This window comes from Ambystoma mexicanum, chromosome 6p (assembly GCF_040938575.1).
Source record: "Ambystoma mexicanum isolate Mex_15411 chromosome 6p, UKY_AmexF1_1, whole genome shotgun sequence".
Taxonomy (NCBI): domain Eukaryota; kingdom Metazoa; phylum Chordata; class Amphibia; order Caudata; family Ambystomatidae; genus Ambystoma; species Ambystoma mexicanum.
Window position 1 is genome coordinate 294,013,622 of NC_090935.1, and position 19,268 is coordinate 294,032,889.

General features: G+C 44.3%; 1 protein-coding gene across 4 annotated transcripts in view; it reads left to right on the top strand.

Annotated features, from left to right (window-relative positions):
* The window catches only part of WDR7 (WD repeat domain 7), a 2,460,073-nt gene that overhangs the window by 2,019,009 nt on the left and 421,796 nt on the right, over positions 1 to 19,268 (top strand). For all 4 annotated transcript variants that reach the window (XM_069627029.1, XM_069627030.1, XM_069627031.1 and 1 more), the window contains one exon: positions 5,308 to 5,425. In XM_069627029.1, the coding sequence (XP_069483130.1) occupies positions 5,308 to 5,425 (118 nt within the window). The remainder of the gene's footprint in view (positions 1 to 5,307; positions 5,426 to 19,268) is intronic.

Genomic DNA, 19,268 nt, shown 5'->3' on the forward strand with positions numbered 1-19,268 from the left:
ATACAAAAATATATTTGGCACTAGTGGACTTTTCTCACGCTTTTGATAGTGTTTATCGGGAAACCCTTTGGAAAAACAACTACACACATGGAAGTGCCCTGAAAGTCTCTTGGAAGCTATCAAAGAACTCCACACCAACATCAAGATTCGGCTTGATCGGAACGGGACTCTATCAACTCCTATACACACATTCAAAGGTGTGAAACAGGGCTGCCCGTTGGCTGCTATTATTTTCAACTTGTTTCTATCGAACATCGGTGAAGTGTTTGACAAGCTTTGCTCTTTTCCACCCAAGGTCAATGGTACACACGTTAGTTGGCTCGTTTACGCCGACGACTTGATACTTCTAGACATGACACCAATAGGGCTACAAAGCAAACTTGACGCCCTTGAAGTATACGTGTGTAAGAACGGTCTACTCATTAACAAACAAAAATGTGATATTTTGACCCTTCAAAATCTGCGGACCGTGAGGAACCAACAGAAGAAACCAGTGTGGTTCCTTGAAAAACTAGGTTAAATACCACACGTAATGCCAAATACTTGGGCATGAGAATAAGATCGAACCTAAATGATGCACCTTGGGCTGAAGTGGCGAAATCAAAATGTCGACAACACCTTAGAAAACATTTTATGGGTGAAAGTTTTACATCTACCAAGAGGAACCGCCTCGGCATGTATTTGTTACGAATTGGGGCTAACCTCAATGCATGCCAGAATAAGCTGGAACCTGCTATGCTTATTCAGAAAAATGAAGTTATCGAATCCTGCACTGCAGTTTGAAATTCTACAGAACTCAAGCAAGGGCAACAAGCACAACGCCTTGTCAATGTGGAACATGCACTGTTTGACGGTCCTAGAAGAGCATGACATCAAACTATCAATGTTGCTAGAAAATCCAGATCTAGCAAAAAGGAAACTGTGGAACTCGGACTGGCACAGTACATGTGAACAAAGGAGGCACTGTAGACTATTGACCGAAGTACCGGGCGAGGCAAGAGCTTTAGGGAAGCTACAACCCTATTTACTGCAATTTCCTGATTAAAAAGCGAGATCTATATACATGCAGTTTAGACTCCGCTTACTGAATACTAAAGAACGTTTGAACCAATGCAAACAAAACAATACAGGCGCGACCTGCCGTTTCTGCAAAGCATGCAAGGAGACTCTAAAACACCTAACCTTGTTTTGCCCAAGCTTACGAACATTAAGAACTTGGACTCTTGGCCCCGCTATTTGGAAACAGCCGCTACTTAGTGCGGCGGAATGGTGGCAGATCTTGTTTGATCGTTTAAATAGAAAAATGATGTTTGGTTTAGTGACTTTTCTTGAGGAACTAAAAAAACAGCTTGAAAAGACAGAATTGCCTTCCAAAGTGTTGTAGTCTAAAACTGCTCTTTGAGACAATCTTAGAAAACATCTCAAAATAAACTTGATGCTGAGAAGGGAGAGCGAAGGCTATAGACGAGGAGTGTTACTAATAGGGCACAAACCTTTCATCTTCTCCCCACTCGCTATCGCGGAAGTTGAATGTATCATTAACAAAATCAAACCTTCTAACTGTAAGGCGATTTGTGCCCAGCCCCCATCATCAAGGAGGCCTCCCACGAGCTAGCCCCATTCATTACTGCCTTTATAAATTCTTCCTTCAAAACAGACATAGTACCGGACAACCTTAAGGACGCCTGGGTCATCCCTCTGCTTAAAAAAACACTCCCTTGATCCTAGTTTACCTACTAACTATAGGCACATTACTACTGTCCCATTCATGCTCAAAATATTGGACCGTGCCGCTTACCTCCAGATCCAGGACTATCTGGAAACCAAAAATCTTCTTGGTTTAAGGCAATCTGGTTTCCGGACCAGGCATGGGACGGGAAACCGCCCTTATCAACCTAAAAACACAGATTGCTACTATTACTATATCTTTCAGCGGCCTTTGATCTGATTAATCACCTCATCCTTTGCCAGCACCTCACATCAGCCGCCCACTTTTCTGACACTGCCACCGCCTGGATCAGATCCTTCTTAAGTAACAGATCAGGCCTGCTCCTAGTAACTGTGTTTACCACAAGGGTCATGTGTGTCACCAACTCTTTACAATGTGTTTACCAAACCTTTGTTTTATGCTCTAGACTATCTGGGTGTCTCGTACAGTAACTATGCCGATGACACCCAGATACTCATCCCTATCACTGGTGATTATGCAGTGGACACTAAAGCCCTGAAGGATGTCTACTTGGTTATTCAGGGATGGATGGCGCAACATGAGGTTTGCCTCAATGATGACAAGACGGAACTACTTATTTTGGGTTCACACCAACGTCTCAAATAACATGACCCTTCCTTCAAGTCTTTCATCATTGATGCCAATGTCATCAAAATCTCTAAGGACACCAAAACTTTATGAATCTACCTCGATTATACACTATCACTGTGCAGACAAAATAACGCTGCCAGTTCAGCGTCTGCATATACATGTAAACTTATCGCTGCATGCGATAAGTTTACATGTATATCATAAGTTTACCATGTATATATAAGTTTACCATTTTTGACTACTCCCAATTGCATTACCTTGGCTAGAATGCTTGTCATGTCCAAGATAGACTATTGTAGTGCCATTTATTTAGGGACTAGTCAACCTAATCTTAACAAACTGCAGGTCATTCAGAATAATGCCATCAGAGCAGCATTAAACATACCTAGAAATCACCATATCTCTAACCACAGGCGTGATCTACATTGGATTCCTGTTAAGCATATAATTTCCTTGAAAACACATGCCTTGACTCACAAGTTCCTTACCAGCCAGGCACCTATCTACATAGCCAACCGACGTAGACCACACACTTCCACCCGGCCCATGAGAGCGGCCCAAGCCCATAGTTTACACCTCCCTAGGTTTAAACTACAAACAGCTGGCGGCTCTAGCTTCCCGGTCCTTGCCTCTAAGCTATGGAACACACTTCCTAATGCCATTAGAACCGAGCCTTCCTTCCAAGCCTTCAAGAATAATGTGGCTCTCAGCACAAAACATGAGTCATCTGACGTCACACTCTGGCTACCACCACTTTGTCAAACACTTGAGCACCTTGCCGTATAGTCCACGCATATATAACACATGTATTCCTCTTTGCAGCTATCTCTTGTATGTAGATAACTTATCTTCTTGTGCATATTTTCTTGGTTGAACTTCCTATACTCTTATGCTCCACTGGCCAGAGGAATTGTTTGCATATCCTTCATGCTTGTACTTGCCGTATGCTATTCTATATTGTATATATTTGTGTCATACCGGAGCCCTACCTGCATGCTTACTGTAAGCTGGTAGAGTCTTCTATCCCATGTATGTAATCGTAACTTTGCTTCCTATAATATGCGCCCAGATGCCCATAGGCCCGGCGCGCTATATAAATAAACAAAATAAAAATACAAATACTGGCAATCTCTTGTCTGCTAGACTACTGGAGAATGCACACACTTACTAGTAAATATGATCAGTCTTTGCATATGCTAACATAACTGCTAGAATCCCTGGTTGGTTGCAGCATCATGAAAGCAGCATATGTCTGCCCATCATGCATGTCACTTGCTACTACCATGTAGTTCCAACCTGCCACAGGCTTCACACCGAGAAAGCCCAACCGAGAAATTCTAGAGGGGTAGCATCCAGTGCTTATTTTGCATGGTGGGTGGTGGGATCCTGCATTACACAATGCTACTTCGTACAAGGACTTCCTCCCCTGCCAGAGATTTATGCTTATACAGTTAGCGTTATGGTAAAGTCAGTGATTATTGAGGCTACCCCATGCTCGGTTCTGTGAGCTGTACACGTTGAATGCAGACGTTGTGGCCAGGAGGATAGTTCAGAGGCAACACAATTGTCCTAGAAGCAAAACAGTTGCAGAGAAGCCCACATTCAAAACCTGGTCCCGCGCTTAAATGTTGGTCTCCGGCAGGAAGCCTGATATATAAAAGCTCAATTTATTTATTGCACAGTTTGGTCATGCCACACCAAAAATCTTTTGCTGAATCGGTTTTGGTTCTCCCACTCTGTCTATTTTGCTTTGGAATTCTTCAATATGTAAACAGAATGGGGCCTCAGGTGGTCTGATAGCGTACAAATAAGTACATATCATCATGGCTTCTTATGTACCCCAACCTGCTTTATGCAACCTGCTCACAAGCTCTTACATCAAATCAATAAGTGCTCGCCAGTCAGTTAGACCAATTGAAAAGGAGTTGAAGAGGGGATCACAAGGGTGTAAGGTGTCATCAGGCATGGCACCCATGTCTTTCAGCTTCCCATTTGCTTTCACTTCTGTGGCAGGTGCTTTCAGTATCTCCTCCTAGCAGTTCTCGAATCTCTCCACATAAAGGGAAAGCGGGTGGAGATGGCTGAAGGATTAGGAGTGCAGATGTTCCCATTGGGAGAAACTTTCTGGATTGTGTGGAAGTGTAAACGTACACAACAGACGCTTGCACTAGTGTACACCTTTCCTTAACTCTAAATATTGTACAAGTAAATTTGGTTGTCCAAATTCAATAAACATACAGTGGGTCTCAGGTTGATGATCTCGATTCTAAATAATCCCGTTCTTTGGCTGCAGTGGTGGGAATTGTTGAACTGCTGCATTAATCGAATTATGGCTCATCCTTGTATTACTATGAACACTGTACCGAGTGCATTTTTACTTTAAAGCCTAAATTCCAAGAAAGAAGTGTAATCGTAACACATTTTGCCTAATAAACAATCATGTAGGACTGTTTGTAACTGATGCATAACAGGCGATTTAAGCACAGACATTTTGTGTATTTATGTTCATAGAGTTTATTATCTGATATCTATTGTTCACATTTGGAAGTAGAGTTCAGCAAATCCGGTTTTTGCTGCGTATCGCTGGTGTGGTGGATACAAAACTGTTTCATGGAGCGAAACTATAGGTCCTGCACAAATGTTCATTTGCGTTTGCCTTTGTTTGGACATGAGAATACTTGGCCTTGCTATGGTCCCTGTAATATGTATTCAGAACTGTGGCTAGATAATTTGTTAACAAGACCTTTTTAACACTTTAGACAGATGCACACACGGTTTTCAATCTTCACGCTTAATTATTCAATTTTGTATTTGATGCTGGAACACCCTGACTCCTAATCACTGCACGTTGTTGGAAGTCTATTATATTCGAACTGTTTGAGTGCTCCCATTGACCTTGAACTGACATTATAAGCTGTGTCTAATCTTTTCACTCTATATTTCTAATGCTCCTTTTCTCTTTCCTCTCTGGCCTGATCCCTGCTTAGCATCACAATGGGGCTGCCTTTGAATCCAGCAGCGGACTCCGCCCGCTCCTCTCGCCACGCTCTCTCGCTCATTGCCACGGCCAGACCACCCGCTTTCATAACTACCATCGCAAAGGAGGTAAGAACTTCACAGCACTTCAGCTCTCCATGGGGATCCGCATGCATTGCTTTACGGGCTGGCCTTGCAGAAATGTAATTTGCTTTAACAATGAAACAGTGGACGGATGCAAGGGTTTCATTTTGAAATGAAATTCATTATTGTTAAACCAAAGTACCTTTCTGTGTTTCAAATGCCAGCTAAATTTAATACGAAGCATATTATTGTCCAGCAGATTTTTTCGTCTTAATTCGGTTAGGTTTTTTTTATAACTTTATGTTCATTGTTAAAGTTACTCTTCTTCTTGCAGTCCATTTTTTACTTGTGGTTTGACTCAGTGATGCAGGGCCTGCTTAATGGCCATGTGGTAATTTTTCAATACTTTGCAAACCAAAAAATAGAACAATTATAGTAAGGTAGAAGCATTGAATTGTATGTGACATCAACCTTGTGCTGTCCCCAGATATATATGTTCTCTTTTCTCGTATGTATGTAACTTTCATTAGATACATTTACATTCTGTTATTAATTGTGCTGACAACAATTTCTACTGGAAGTCAGTTTCATTTGTTTACCGTTGTATCAGGGCAGGCAGATTTAATCCTAGTTTCATGATATTCTCTTTGCCCCCGATTAGCCTTCTGATGAAATATGTATTGCGCTCCTTTATTTATTGCTGTGGTGTATTGAAATGTCTTCATCGTATCCGTTATCCTTCTTCTACTGTGCAACATCTTGCTAGGCCTCGTCTGGGCTTCCTACATTATGGAATCCCATCAGAGAATTAGACTCAATAAATGGGTATCATCCTCTCGCCATACCTGTTCATTAATCCGTCCAGTTTTGCCCTTAGGATATATATATATATTATATATTTTTCCTAGGTCAGGGTGGGAGGTCTCTCAGTATGTCCCATGCTCTGCTGTTCTAAATATGGTTTTGGACCACTGCAGTCTGAACTCCAGGGAGGTAGAGGGAAAATACACCTTTCTCTATTCACCTGGTTTAAAGTTCTCACTAGGCTATCCCAATTCCCTCACTTGTATGACCTAAATAATCCTGCCGCTCTTTCAGACCTTCGCCTCAGAAATACTGCCACCTAGAGCAGAGTGCACACTTTGGTACTATATTGGGCTTGTTTATTTGGTGAAAGCCGGCCCAGATGTTGGCACAGGCCTCACTTCATGGATCATTACTGCTGGTATTCACAAACATATGGGGAGTCCTCATGAGGACTCCTATTAACCTGCTCTTGCAGATGAAGAAAATACAAGGCATACTTTGAAGGCTTCGGCAGGTGGGTGACTTGCAAAATCCACACGCAAAGATGTAGCTGAAGTCTGCTTCTCTTGGGCAGCCTTAACCAAACCATTGAACGAGGGCTGGACTACAGTATTTGAACTGTGAGCATAAGTTGGCCAACAGCACCCAGTTAGAAAGAGTAAGGTGTCCTGAGATGACAGCCTCTTCGAGTCTAGCCAACAGGGTTATAGAGCAAACGCTGGAGAGGAATAAGAGCAGGCGCTTCTTATTTTTTTCACGTATTACATTTTTTTTAATTATCAGTAAGGAAAGAGTGCCAGCAGGACTTTGAAAGTTCAATTGAGCACCTTTTAAGGCGTATTGTGCCCGGGCCTGGTCTTGTGCTGCCATTTTATCGCTCCAGCTGTGACTGTGTTTGCATTTTGATTGATGAATTCCCAATGTTGGCCGCTGTGCTGAGGGGGCAGCATCGGTACACCTCGCGACAAGGGCTTCCTGCTCCCACAGATGTGGAGCTACATCAGAATAGGCTGGAGTCTAGGTTCAGATATTAACGTTGAAAGATGATAAAGAAATTGCATGTTAAGCGCTCACTTCAGTTGTTTGCAGCTTGTATTTGCAAGTTTTAATTGCAGTAGAGGTTGATCTACTAAGAACCATTAAACTATATGATGGCAATTATGACTGCAGCTCACACTACAATGCTGAGAAGCATGAGAAATCTGTCATTAAGCACTATATAGCAGCCCTCTACTAGTGCTTGACATCTTGGAATTAAATGTCCGTGACCTGCTTTATCATGGAAATGCCCTCTCCTATTCCTTTTTATTTCCAATGTTTATCGACCGGTTAGATTAATCTTTTATAATGCGCAATATTTCCTGAGACCAGTCTCTAAGCGTGGGACCGGGATTAAATCCTATGTTGCACTGCGTTATCTTTCTCCCAAGACATATGCGTTTCCCCTGATCTATCTTCCCAACTTGTTTTGGCTAAAGAGTTTACTGCCAGATACCATTCTGGTAACAGAATTGTTTTTGGGGCCTAAAATCAAGGGCTTTGACTACTCTTAATGCAGATCTCTTTCTGCAAATTCCTCATTTCGAGGTACCAGAATACATCTGGAAATGTTTCCCAGAATAAGCTACCACAGCCCCAGGTGTCACTGTAGCAGGGCTGCGTGAGAGTCCGTGCCAGAAGTGCCACTCCTGGCCTGCCTTCACATGCCTTTGATATCAGTTTTATTTTTCAGGATGCACGCTGACCCTTGGACCTAGAACAACCGCTCCATTATGGTTAAATTTAAATCTGCTTGTCCTGTTTCCACGGACATGTTTGCCCATAAAGCATCAGGATTTAAGTCATGTGAGGGATGCTAGCATAAGGTTTCAGTGTCAGACACTCATCAACAAAGCAGTATGTGTGACTTGGCCAAGGCTGTTCGGTTCTATGATATGATATGGCATTTATAACACGCCTATACACACGTGTTTTTCATGGAGCGACGCGGCAATGGGGGTGGGGTGGACAGAGGGAAGACTGAGATAGCGATTCTACTAGGCCAAGTGTCATTCAGATCGCGCAAGTGCAGGGGAAGGGGTAAAGGGAAAAGTGTGGGGTGGGAGGGGGGACAGTGCAGTAAATGGGATAAGTAGAATAAATAAAAACAAGAGAAGTACGGCCAGCTGGTGGTAAGTGCAAGGGTAAGTGGAATGTGATATTACTGCATGTTAAAAACCGAACACAAAAAATACGGATTTATTTTGGCCGTTTTTGTTTCGGCTTTTAAATGAGGAAATATCCCTTACTGCGCCCTCTACCCCAGACAAGGTAAACCCCACCATCTACCGCAGGTCGTTTACTTAATGGGGGGGTGGGTTTAACCCACCCACACCGCACTTTTAACCCACCCACACCGCACTTTTAACCCACCACCTTTTCCATCACAAAACACACTCACTACATACACACACACACTCACTCACCCACCCACACACAGACACAAACATACACCTACCTTTCACCTCCGCAACGGCTCTTCCTGGTCAGCCCCTGCGCGCACTCATGTGTGGCAGGGGTTTGACAAGTATGACGGTTCGATTTAGAAAGACTGCTCTGTGCGGTCACGGTGCGGTCTTTCTAAATAGATCATTTTTCTATTCAACCCTTTTAAAAAGGTCAATTCACTTAGGACCTGGCTGTTCACTTGAACATCCTGTCTTAGCATTCCCACAAAGAACATAATAGAAAGGGATGCCAAAGCTTGCACTCCTCTCTTTCATGGGACAGAGCAAAGGTCCTACTCTTCTTTTAGGAGCAGACTAAGTCCCTCAGATGCTCAAGAAGCTTAGAAGGAAGAAAGGCAACTGTAAGAGTCTTCCCCTGTCCCTCAGAACTAATGGAACAAAGATCTCACTCGAGGACTTGGTGATCTTGACGATGTGGAAAGAGGGCACCTTCTATTTCCCCAGTCACCCCTTCATTGGATGATATTTCCACAGCTTGGTCGATTGGATCCGAACTGCGCTCAATAATGGACACTATGGTACTGAAAAAGGCTTGTATTTACCCTGAAACTGTAGACGGCTTAGACACTGGCACAGCAAGCGTGCCAGAATCAGTGCTGGCAGGAAAGTCAATACCTTGGCACGTGGCTCTAGCGTTGGAGCTGCTTAAGAATCCAAAAACATTTCCTAAAATGAGGCGAATTAGGGCAGAGTATCATGTATTCTATAATGGCTCTATGTCTTAAGTTATTTTAAATAAATGTCTTAGTCAATTACTTCTCAACTTCATATATAAAAATACTTTCTTTTTTGTATGTTATGCATTGGCCTTACAATAGTTTCTTTTGACTTTTGCATAGCATTTCATTGTTTGTTCCTGTTACAATTCTGGCTCCTATTTTCGTGCTACAAAGTGACTGTGTTCACACTGGATGCATTATAAATAACCTGCATAAAGTGATCTATGGAATTTTTTTTGGGGGGGGCTGTTTGATGCTTTTTTTTGGTTGGGTTTTCAATTTACAGATAGAGTGGGTGGAGGGTTGTGGGGCAGACGGCCCTCACCCCATTGTTGCAGCTTCCTGTTAGTGTTTCCTATAGGACTTATGATTTAATAGCGGGAGATATTTTTCCAAAAATAATTTTCCTTGGGCATTTTTAGAAAGCAATTTTCGCATGTTAGGTGCGCAAGGCACAGCTGATGGGTTGGAAGCAGCCACATTGATGTTTCCCATGGCTACAGATGCTGGACTGTAATTGACCCTTCAAAATGGCAGTGGGTTTGATACTCTGCTTACACGAGGACTCGCTTCCTTGCAACTTCCTAGTCCTGTCTGTCGACCGAGGCACTTGATGTGAAGGTGTAACGTGGAAATGCAGGGAAAAACGGAGGCATTCCTCAACTATGTGCCAGAAAAGAAGTGCCTTCTAATATCACTTCATGCCCGGTGTACGAATTACTTTGTTTCTTTATTGCTTTATCTTTGCAAATAAGTAGTTGCTTGAAGTGCCTCAACTTGAAATGATTTGTTTTCATGGGTTTTCAGATTTTAAGTTTGTACATGCGGATGAACAACTATGGTTTAGACGCATTGAAGGAGAGAACATTTCCCTATTTTTTGCACTTACGAGGTTTTTAATCCTTTTATATGAAATGTTATATGAAATGAAATGTTATCCATTGATCATGTACGATTTGCTTAATTTTATGAAAATATATTTGAGTCAACGTTTATTCATTCTCTTTTATGTATAACATTTTGTATCTTGTCTTTCTTATTAATTTTGCACGAATTGTGTAAGGTTTTAATCTTCTACCAATCGGAATAAAGAATTGAAAAAATAGTGCCTAAATGAACTATCCACTGGTCCAGCCTTCTCTCTTGCCAATTTACTCCCAACTGTCAACAAAGGTACACTCACATCACACACTGAACATTCCAATCGCCATCGTGCTTATAATATCACTTGCTCCGCCTTCTGTCGTGGGCACTCGCGCGGAGGAACAAACGCTACACATTCCTCATCATTAATAATGTAAAGAAAGGAAGAAGGACCAACGATTCACATGCCTTAACTGAGCATGTACTCGCTGGGACCTTCTCTGCCTGATACTCTGACTTCAAAGCACAACTTGCACATGCTATTCACACATGCTATCACATGTGACTAACCAAACCCAAAGAAAGTGTTATAAATAACACGATTAAAATGGTAACCAAAAAGGTGACCATCCGCATACGTCCACCATGTTGCATTACCGGTATCAGGTAATAATTGCCGACATTATATATGGTGACATTGTGTATGGGGATGGGTTGCACGAATGCCCCTGCTCCCATTTAAAAAAAAAAAAGAAAGAAAACGAGGGTTGGGGGTTTGTCCCCCGCATGTTCAATGTCATAATGTCTCCAGAAAAACAGCAACATTTTTGTCAGGGGACATTGTTGCGGGGGACATTATTACATGGAACCCACAACACATGCTCCACACAATAGAACCTGCACAAGACAATGCCTTCTAAAACATGCATCCTACCAGTGCATGGTAACATAAAATATGTCAGTGTATGTAAACTGTGTTACTACTCAAACTTCCAACATTGAACACCACATATAGAGTATAAAGTGCCTTGACATCCCCTTCCCCACTTCACAACTAGACTGGCGCCTCTACCAACCCGGATACATCCCTAGTAAGAGCATTAACCTCCATTGTGGTACCAACTCTACAGTTAAATAAGTTAACAGACATTGCAAACATCTTTTAGAAATGCTTCGCTCAGGAAGGACTGCATTAATTTAATGCATTGGATGACTGCATTAATTTAATTTACATAAGGTCTAAGGGGTGTTATGTTGAGCTCTCGACCTAAATTCGGCAGTGGTTGCAATACTGGGCCACACAGTAGTCGCACCTAGTCTCCTCTCCCTCTCTAAAAGTGATATCCGTTGCCATCTTCCATGGCTTTCCCAGACCATGTCCCGGCCTCAGTGTCTTTCTTGCCAGCCACAGACCCAGACCACCATCTCCTGTGACTTCACATTCCATTTGCTGGTGTCCGCCAATGCTGTGCGTCAAAATGGTGCCATGAACTGCTCTGGATGTGTCCTCTTGCTAGCGGTGCTTTCTTCCGGAATGTCTGCCATCTGCATGCCCTGCCGTTGCTGCTTCGCCACAGTCCTCTTCAGTGTCTTACTCCTGTGTTTACAGCACCACGGCTGTGCACCACAAATGCAGCCTTATGGTGTAGAGTAGAGAGTAAGCATAGTGATATGAAATGATAGTTAATCTATACAGCATACAGCGCCCATGCACAATGCGCTACAAAGCGCCCTACGACAGGGGAGGGAACAAGGGAAACCCACAAACCATGCCTAAAGGCTAATATTCCCTCTTCAATCTAAATGTGGTAAAATAACTACTCGTGTTTCAATTTTAGTGTCTATAGGAAACATGTATCACCATGATTACCATTTAATGAGATCCTCACTTAACAGATATTGGTAATTTTTTGTGAATCCCCTTTCTACTGGGAGCAAATACAGGACTCAAGAAAGGTAGTTTACAGGCTTTTATTGAACCAGGAGTTAACAAAGTAACCAAAAGCAACAAAAGATGAATCAAAATAGTCTCTCACACATATTGGAATAACTTCTCACCTCCCAGTCGTCTTGCGGAATTCCCAGGGGTTCCCAAACCCAGTTTCAAACCTTCATTGTGCCAGCTAGAAAATGCCCCATCTGCTTCCTAGCGGGTCTCCCCCCGCCCCACCATCCACTGTTGGTAAACCTGACTGTTCTCCATCTGGTCTCCTCGCCTAGGTCACCTTTCTCCTCTTGACTTCTGGTCCTTCCTTGCGTCACCTAGGCCAGCTGGAAACCTTTCTGTTCTGACCTTGGGATGACCCTTGCCATTCAGCTTAACCTCCCCCTGAACTACCACTTTTTCAGGTTTAAGTCACTCCTTTCCCCTACTCCCAAACCTTATTCACTCCTCCTTTTATTACCTCCTTTTTCCGATCTTATTCACTACCCCTTTTACACCCTCACCGGTTCCTCTCAACCTCCCTTCCCCTGCACTACCTTCCACTCCCGCTATCATCACCTCCTCCTGTCTCTGTTCCCACTCTTGCCTCCACCTCTTCTTTAATGCTCCTTGTATCACTGTCCAGCTGCCTGCTACCCCACCTCCAACAGCCCACACTTGCTGACTGGAACCTCTGCTTTTTTTGTGTGTACCCCACATCACACTTGCTTGGGCTTGATGTGAGGGTCTGGTAATTGGGGCAGGGTTGTAATTGGCTGCTGCTCCTGGTTGTACCTGGCTTCACTTTGGGCTTGGTGGCCGAACAAAGCCTTCATTTGGCCTGTCCACCATCTGGGAACCCATTTCTCCTCCTTTACCGCTCTGATTCTGTTTTTGCAGGGGCTGACTCTCTTGTTCTTCCAGTATTGGTTAAGATCTGTAGGTCCCTTAAGTGTACCAAGGTTGCTGGTCCGTGGCAGTGAAAAATCTCATGATAGACAATGATACGTCATGTAGAGAAATCCATTGTCAGAGAACCACACGTTTGCAATTTTGCATGAGATTCACCTCACCGGGGCACACTCGCAGAGGAACCGGCTTTGTGTGATGCGCAAACGGGTAAGATTGTATATTGTGTGGATTCCCTGAGCTCACAGTCTTGATGCTGCTTTTTGTAACCCTGGAAAATAACTTGTTTTTAGCAAACATGCTAACAGAATGTGATTGAAATAGACTCTGGTGAAAGGGAAGGATTTGTTTTTCCGTGCTGGAGGTTTGGGCTGCCCTGCTAGGGCTTTTGGCACTGGCGGTTGGGAAAGGGGAATATTTTAGGGTGAGACTGTGACTGTCCTCAGGCATGCGCCACAGACGAGGGTGGGTGATTAGCCTGTCTTCAGCAAATGTAACCCACAGCCATCATTTACTGGCTCAGGGAGGCCTCTGGCCCCCTTGGTCCACCTGTTGGCTGTCCTCAGTCCCGGGAAGGGGTCCTCACCCAGAAGACAGAGGCCAGTTCTGGGCGATTTATTTCTCTTTTTGTAAAAATCTTTAATTACCGAAGACCACCAGCTTACGCTGCCCAAGATCACATACCTGCTCTAGCATTCAAGCATTTATTTGGTAAAATGAATGTTTTCTTGATAGTATCTGTCCTCAAATGTACTGCCCTCTGCCAGAAAGTGTAGTGGATGCTTTTATGAGCGACCAGTGCAACTTGAAACTCCTGCACCCCCCTCAATGATGGGATTGCTCTCCCTAACTGTGGCTATGGACGAGTGGTCTGCGCAGTGCTCGTGAGGAGAGCAAATGAACCCTCCAGGGACCTGCTGCGGGGCTGTGAATGTACACCACAAGAGTACATGCCTAGCTCTGGCAATACTTGATGAGCCTATAGTACCAAAGAGGTAGGAGTTGCCATCTGCACTGAGTCAAGCAAAGGACCGAGCCGTGAAATACACAGCCGTTTCAGGGTTGAACACCTGGGCTTTTTAAGTAAGCCATGTGCAACGCCCCCTATCTTTTGAGCTCTGCAAAGGTCTTCTATTTATCAGCATTTTATGCTGGCATAGAATGAGTTGGAGCGTCAATAGTTTAAGCACCTCAGCAAAATATATATGGTGACCATTATTATTATTTATTAATGTGATACAGTTTTATACATAAGTAAAAAACTTTACACATATCTACATAAAATAAAAAAAAACAATATATACATATCATATCATGAGTTAAAACAGACTAACCCTACTGCAAATCCATTGATCCATTGAGCAAACTGTCAGCGCCTATTACCCACTATGACGAATCCCATGGTATTGTCACTGCTCCCATGTGGGATGCCCCTTCCCATGATGCAATGGAGGTGAGGCCACTACCTGATAGTACCCCAGCGGCTGTTACTCAGCGGGTGGGTCTCATGGGGAGGGAAATCCTCCATGGGACCAGTAACGATTATCCTAGGAGAACATGATGTGCACGCCATCCTTCTCTGTACTCTCACTCCTCACTCCATTCTGTATAATTCCCCACACGTCTATATATTGTTGTAGGGCAGGATACCCCGTCCACTTTGACAACACTGCAATGAGGAAGAATAAGACCTAACTAGATGGAGTCCTTCTTACAACTGACAGTACGAAGATTGAGCAAGGAGGAAAAGGGCAACTGCAAAACCAACATATGCAGTATAGTCAATCAGACTTGATCTCAATCATAAAAAGGGTTGAGGGACTGTATACTGTGCCAGGTCCTCTCTGGAGGAACCGAGAACTGGGGGCAGCTCACCATGGAGAACAGGCAACGCTGGCAGTGCCTTGCTGAACACGGGCAGTGTTCAGACCTGTCCTGGTTGGAGAATTGGTTGTCCGAGAGCAACCAGGAGCTGGACAATGCGACCGGAGCAAGAGACGCGAACCGAGAGGGTCCATACTTGGAAGCACAGCGAATAGATGCTGAGAGAGCAGGAAGGTGCGCAGAAGCCCACAGCAAGCAGAGACGGTCCTGGGATGTCATCCAAACTAGACGGGAACGCCAGAAATGGTACCCGGGTTACCGTAGCAGGTGGCAGGTATCACAGAGAGCAAAGGAGGCAGTTGGGGAGAGCTGAGGAACCCCTTCTCCCACGTCCCAGTCCCTGTGGAGAAATACAAAGCGGACATGTGATAAACAGTGCCTAGCAGGTCAGTGAACCAGACCTGGCTAAGACTTAGAGCAAATGTTAGAGAGGGGTCTGGGACCCATACGAAACTAGGGAAGCCCCACAAGAACAGTACAGAAGGGTCAAGGACTCATTACAGTTTAGGGAAGCCACACACAAGGCGCTAAGATCCATGGCAAGTCTGGGAAGCCCAAAGAAGGCATAAAGGGGCCAAGGACCCACAGAAAAGAGAGAAAAGGTACAGAGCAGGTCTGTGAGACACCAAGTGTCCCAGAGGGGCCTGTGACCCATTCAAGTAGTCTGTAAGCCCCGAGAAAGCTTAGAGGGGTCTGGGACCCACATGAAAGAGAGAGAGGACATTGCGCAAGTCGTGAAGGCCCTGAAGCGTTCCAGAGGGGTCTGGCCCCATACAAAAGTGAGAAAGAAGAGGTAAAGATTAAGGGATAAGGGCCCATTAATTAATAAACACACATTCTGGAACAAGAGCTACAGTCAAGTCTGGCAGGATAGTAAACCAGACTTGATGCTACATTTGTGAACTTTGCTTTTGATGATTGTTTTCTTGTCGAACTTAGCTTTGACTTGATGTGTGGTCATCTTTTTGAAAGTAAAACTTGTCTGGGACAACAAAAGCTATAACCAAGTCTGGCAGGATAGTATATCATACTTAGTGCTCTACTTGGGAACTTTGCGTTTTGGTGATTGTTTTTGAAACACAGCTGAGCTACAGTCGGGTCTGGCAGGATAGTAAACCGGACTTGATGCTGCATATGTGAACTTTACTTTTTGATGATAGTTTTCTTGTCGAACACAGCTTCAAGTGAAAAGAGGAAGAACCACAGTCGAATCTGGTAGGAGAGTGGACTGGATTTGGTGTGTGGCATTTGTTCTGTGGAAGTGTAACTTTCTGAAACAAAATGTACAAATCAAATCTGGTAGGATAGTGAGCCAGACCTGATAAGACATTTGGGAAGTGTACGGAACTCATGGTGGCAACAGTAATGACACACACAAGTGATCACAGTTCAAGTGTGTTTATTCAACTGTAAATGCAGGGTGGAAAAATACCTACCCTAAATGTAAGATGGGAGCAAGGTTCGACCATCAAATGAAAAATAAGAGGCAGTCCTTGTGTATTTGTCAAAATAAAAGGGCCTATAATAAGAAAAACCTATTGCCAATACTTACTCAAATTACAAAAAGAAGTGGGGGTAATGTTCTCAAGAAGAAAGAAGTTTCACAAATAATAAGTCAGGATGTAGTACTTGAGGTCTCCCTTCCCCACATTTTCAGCACGGGAACAGGTGGGACTTTGGAGCACAGAACACGCTTGAGCTTTTCCAGCACAAGCCAACCGTTCCATACCAGCTATCAGGTTCTTCCTGGGTTAAGTCTCTTAACAAAAAGTTTCTTGCCTTTGAGGGCCTGATGTCTTAAACAACCACAAAGTTCTGTTCCACATATACTTTGGGTGGCGTCTTCACCCCTGGATCCCGATCGTCCGGGCGCAGACCCCACACCTGTCATATTCAACAAACAACTAAACAGTTCCTTTTCTCAATGAACTTTGGATGATGACTTTTTACCCCTACTTCCCCCTCGGCCGGGCTCAGACCGAACTGACAAGGGAGTCAATTCACTTTCACTGGTCTTCCAATACTTCTTGCCTTCATGAATCTTAAGATCTCTTTAAACAGTTATTCGGGCTTCACCCCTGATAGTCGACACTCGCCAACTTTTACAATAAGCTCACTGTGGACACCCCTTGGTTAGGTTCCCTTCAATCAACACACGACTCTGGTTGTCGGCTTCCCTCTGCCGGGTTCACCCTCGCCAACTTCTACAGACAGTCCACTGTATTTCAGGACTTTAGACTTCACCCCTTTCTGTTAGTATCCCTCCACCGGGTTCACTCTTGCCAACCTTTTCGACACAAAGTTAATACGCTAATTTCACCATGCGGGACTCATTTCCCTTTCCTTTACAATCATTGTCGGTCAAACACTTTCAACAGTACAGAGGATTTTACAAGACCCCTGAATGACCACTTTGACCTCTCTTCGCCTCTTCCCAAGGCCTTCTGGTTACGGTAGTCTCTACCATCGGGTAATCGTCCAGAGTTTCCTGCGTGAGCACCCATGTGTTGCCGGACATCTCTGTTGCTGGTTTTCCCCCTCTTTCATCAATAGTATCTTTAAACCTATCAAAAGTTCAAATTAGCCGTTGGCTACTTTTCATTCAACACAGTTCGGTTTCTTATGGACTCTCCCCTCGACTCACCAGCTGTGATGAACCGCCTGGCTTTCCTTCTCTTTGGATTCAAGGTTGGTACCTCCGAGACAATTGTCTCTTCCCAGATTGGTAATCGGCAGAGGTGGGTCTCGTTGACATCTGCTGCAATACATGCTGGCTATTGTTCTCAGTCTTATGTTTCCATCTGCGGAGCTTTCACGAGACTTAGTCGGAAAGGGCAGGGTCGCTTCTCCCCTCGTCACCGCCGTCCTTCGCCTCCTCTTGAACTGCCGTGCTGAGTTAGCTCTTACATCATGTGGTCTGCCTTGCTCGTCCTAGCTACTATTTTTAAAAGGCATTTTCAATTTTCAGGACAATTCTGCTGCCTTGCTGCGTGTTAGAATGTGACAGCACCCACTGGCATGCTCCTGCAGTGAGATTTCTGTCTTTACCCCAACTTTGATTGTGTGTGGCAGGGTGTGCAGCCTTTTGTGGTTGTGACCCAAACCCAGTTTTGAAGCTTTTTGCGCGTACCGTGGTTAGCGCATCCATTTTTGGCTGTTTCTTTTGCTAGTTGTAAATTGAGGCAGTGGGGCACATTTGAATGGGTTAAAATATTCCACAGTTAGCTCTTACATCGTGTGGTCTGCCTTGCTAGTCTTATGCTTTCGTGCACCACCTTTTATCCCTGGGGGGAAGGGAAAGGCTCCTCAGGTGTGTGCGAGTCCATCCAATCGCCTGACCATGCCTGACCCTTGGGTTGGGACATGTCAGGTAAACCATTTTTGCATTAGTCCATTGTCTTCTACGGGGTACAAAAGGGTTTGTGTCAAAAGGGGATGGGGGTTTGTCATGGGAAATTCTATTCTTCGTTCTAGAGGGAGTTGGTAAATTCAGAAAGGTGAGATTGGTAGGGTTTTATCTGAGCAGGTTGGGAGTGTGAGAAATAATAATCAGAGGGGCAGGAAAAGGAATGACCGGGAGTATTTGGCTAGGCAACAGAAAACCAAGGATTCTGGGAATTGTGGTTTTTGAGGGTAACAGGGTTTGAGCTCTTAGTTGGTTTACTAGAGGTCTAGGGGGGGTTGGATTTTATTAAGGGAGCTTCTTTGGGTGGAAGGGAGGTAGAGGTGGAATACCCAAGAAAATCTCTGGGACTTCGTCCTCCTCTCCTTCCTCCACAATGTAGTACAGCAACTCACTTAGGGCATTTCCCCGAGCATAACCCCGGGTTCCCCAACCCAGGTATTCCTCCCTCGCTCGTCCACCCCCAGGGTTGGGGTCTGGGAGCGCCAGCCCTCCCCAGGCCACCTGAATAAGGGATTCCAGAGGCTTACTCGGGAGAATACCCTCAGGTTTTTTACAGAAGTGGAAGAAGAAGAGCGGAAGGGGCTCTTTCCCATCCCCCCACCCCCCCCCCCCCGATATTTGGGAATTGTGTTTTCTTGACAAGAGTTGAACATTCTGAACTGAACATTTTAGTTGGATTCCAGAACAAGATCCAGAAGGCCTCCACTTGCATTGAATTCTCTTCCTCTGGACATTTGAGAAACTGTCCACAGTAAAAGCCTACCTCCTCGCTTCTGACTTACCCTCTTAACGGATCTCTCATCTGCCTGCTAGCCAAAAATGTTCCCTTGCCTCTAACCCGCCTCTGTCTCTCACTTCCTCTTGCTCT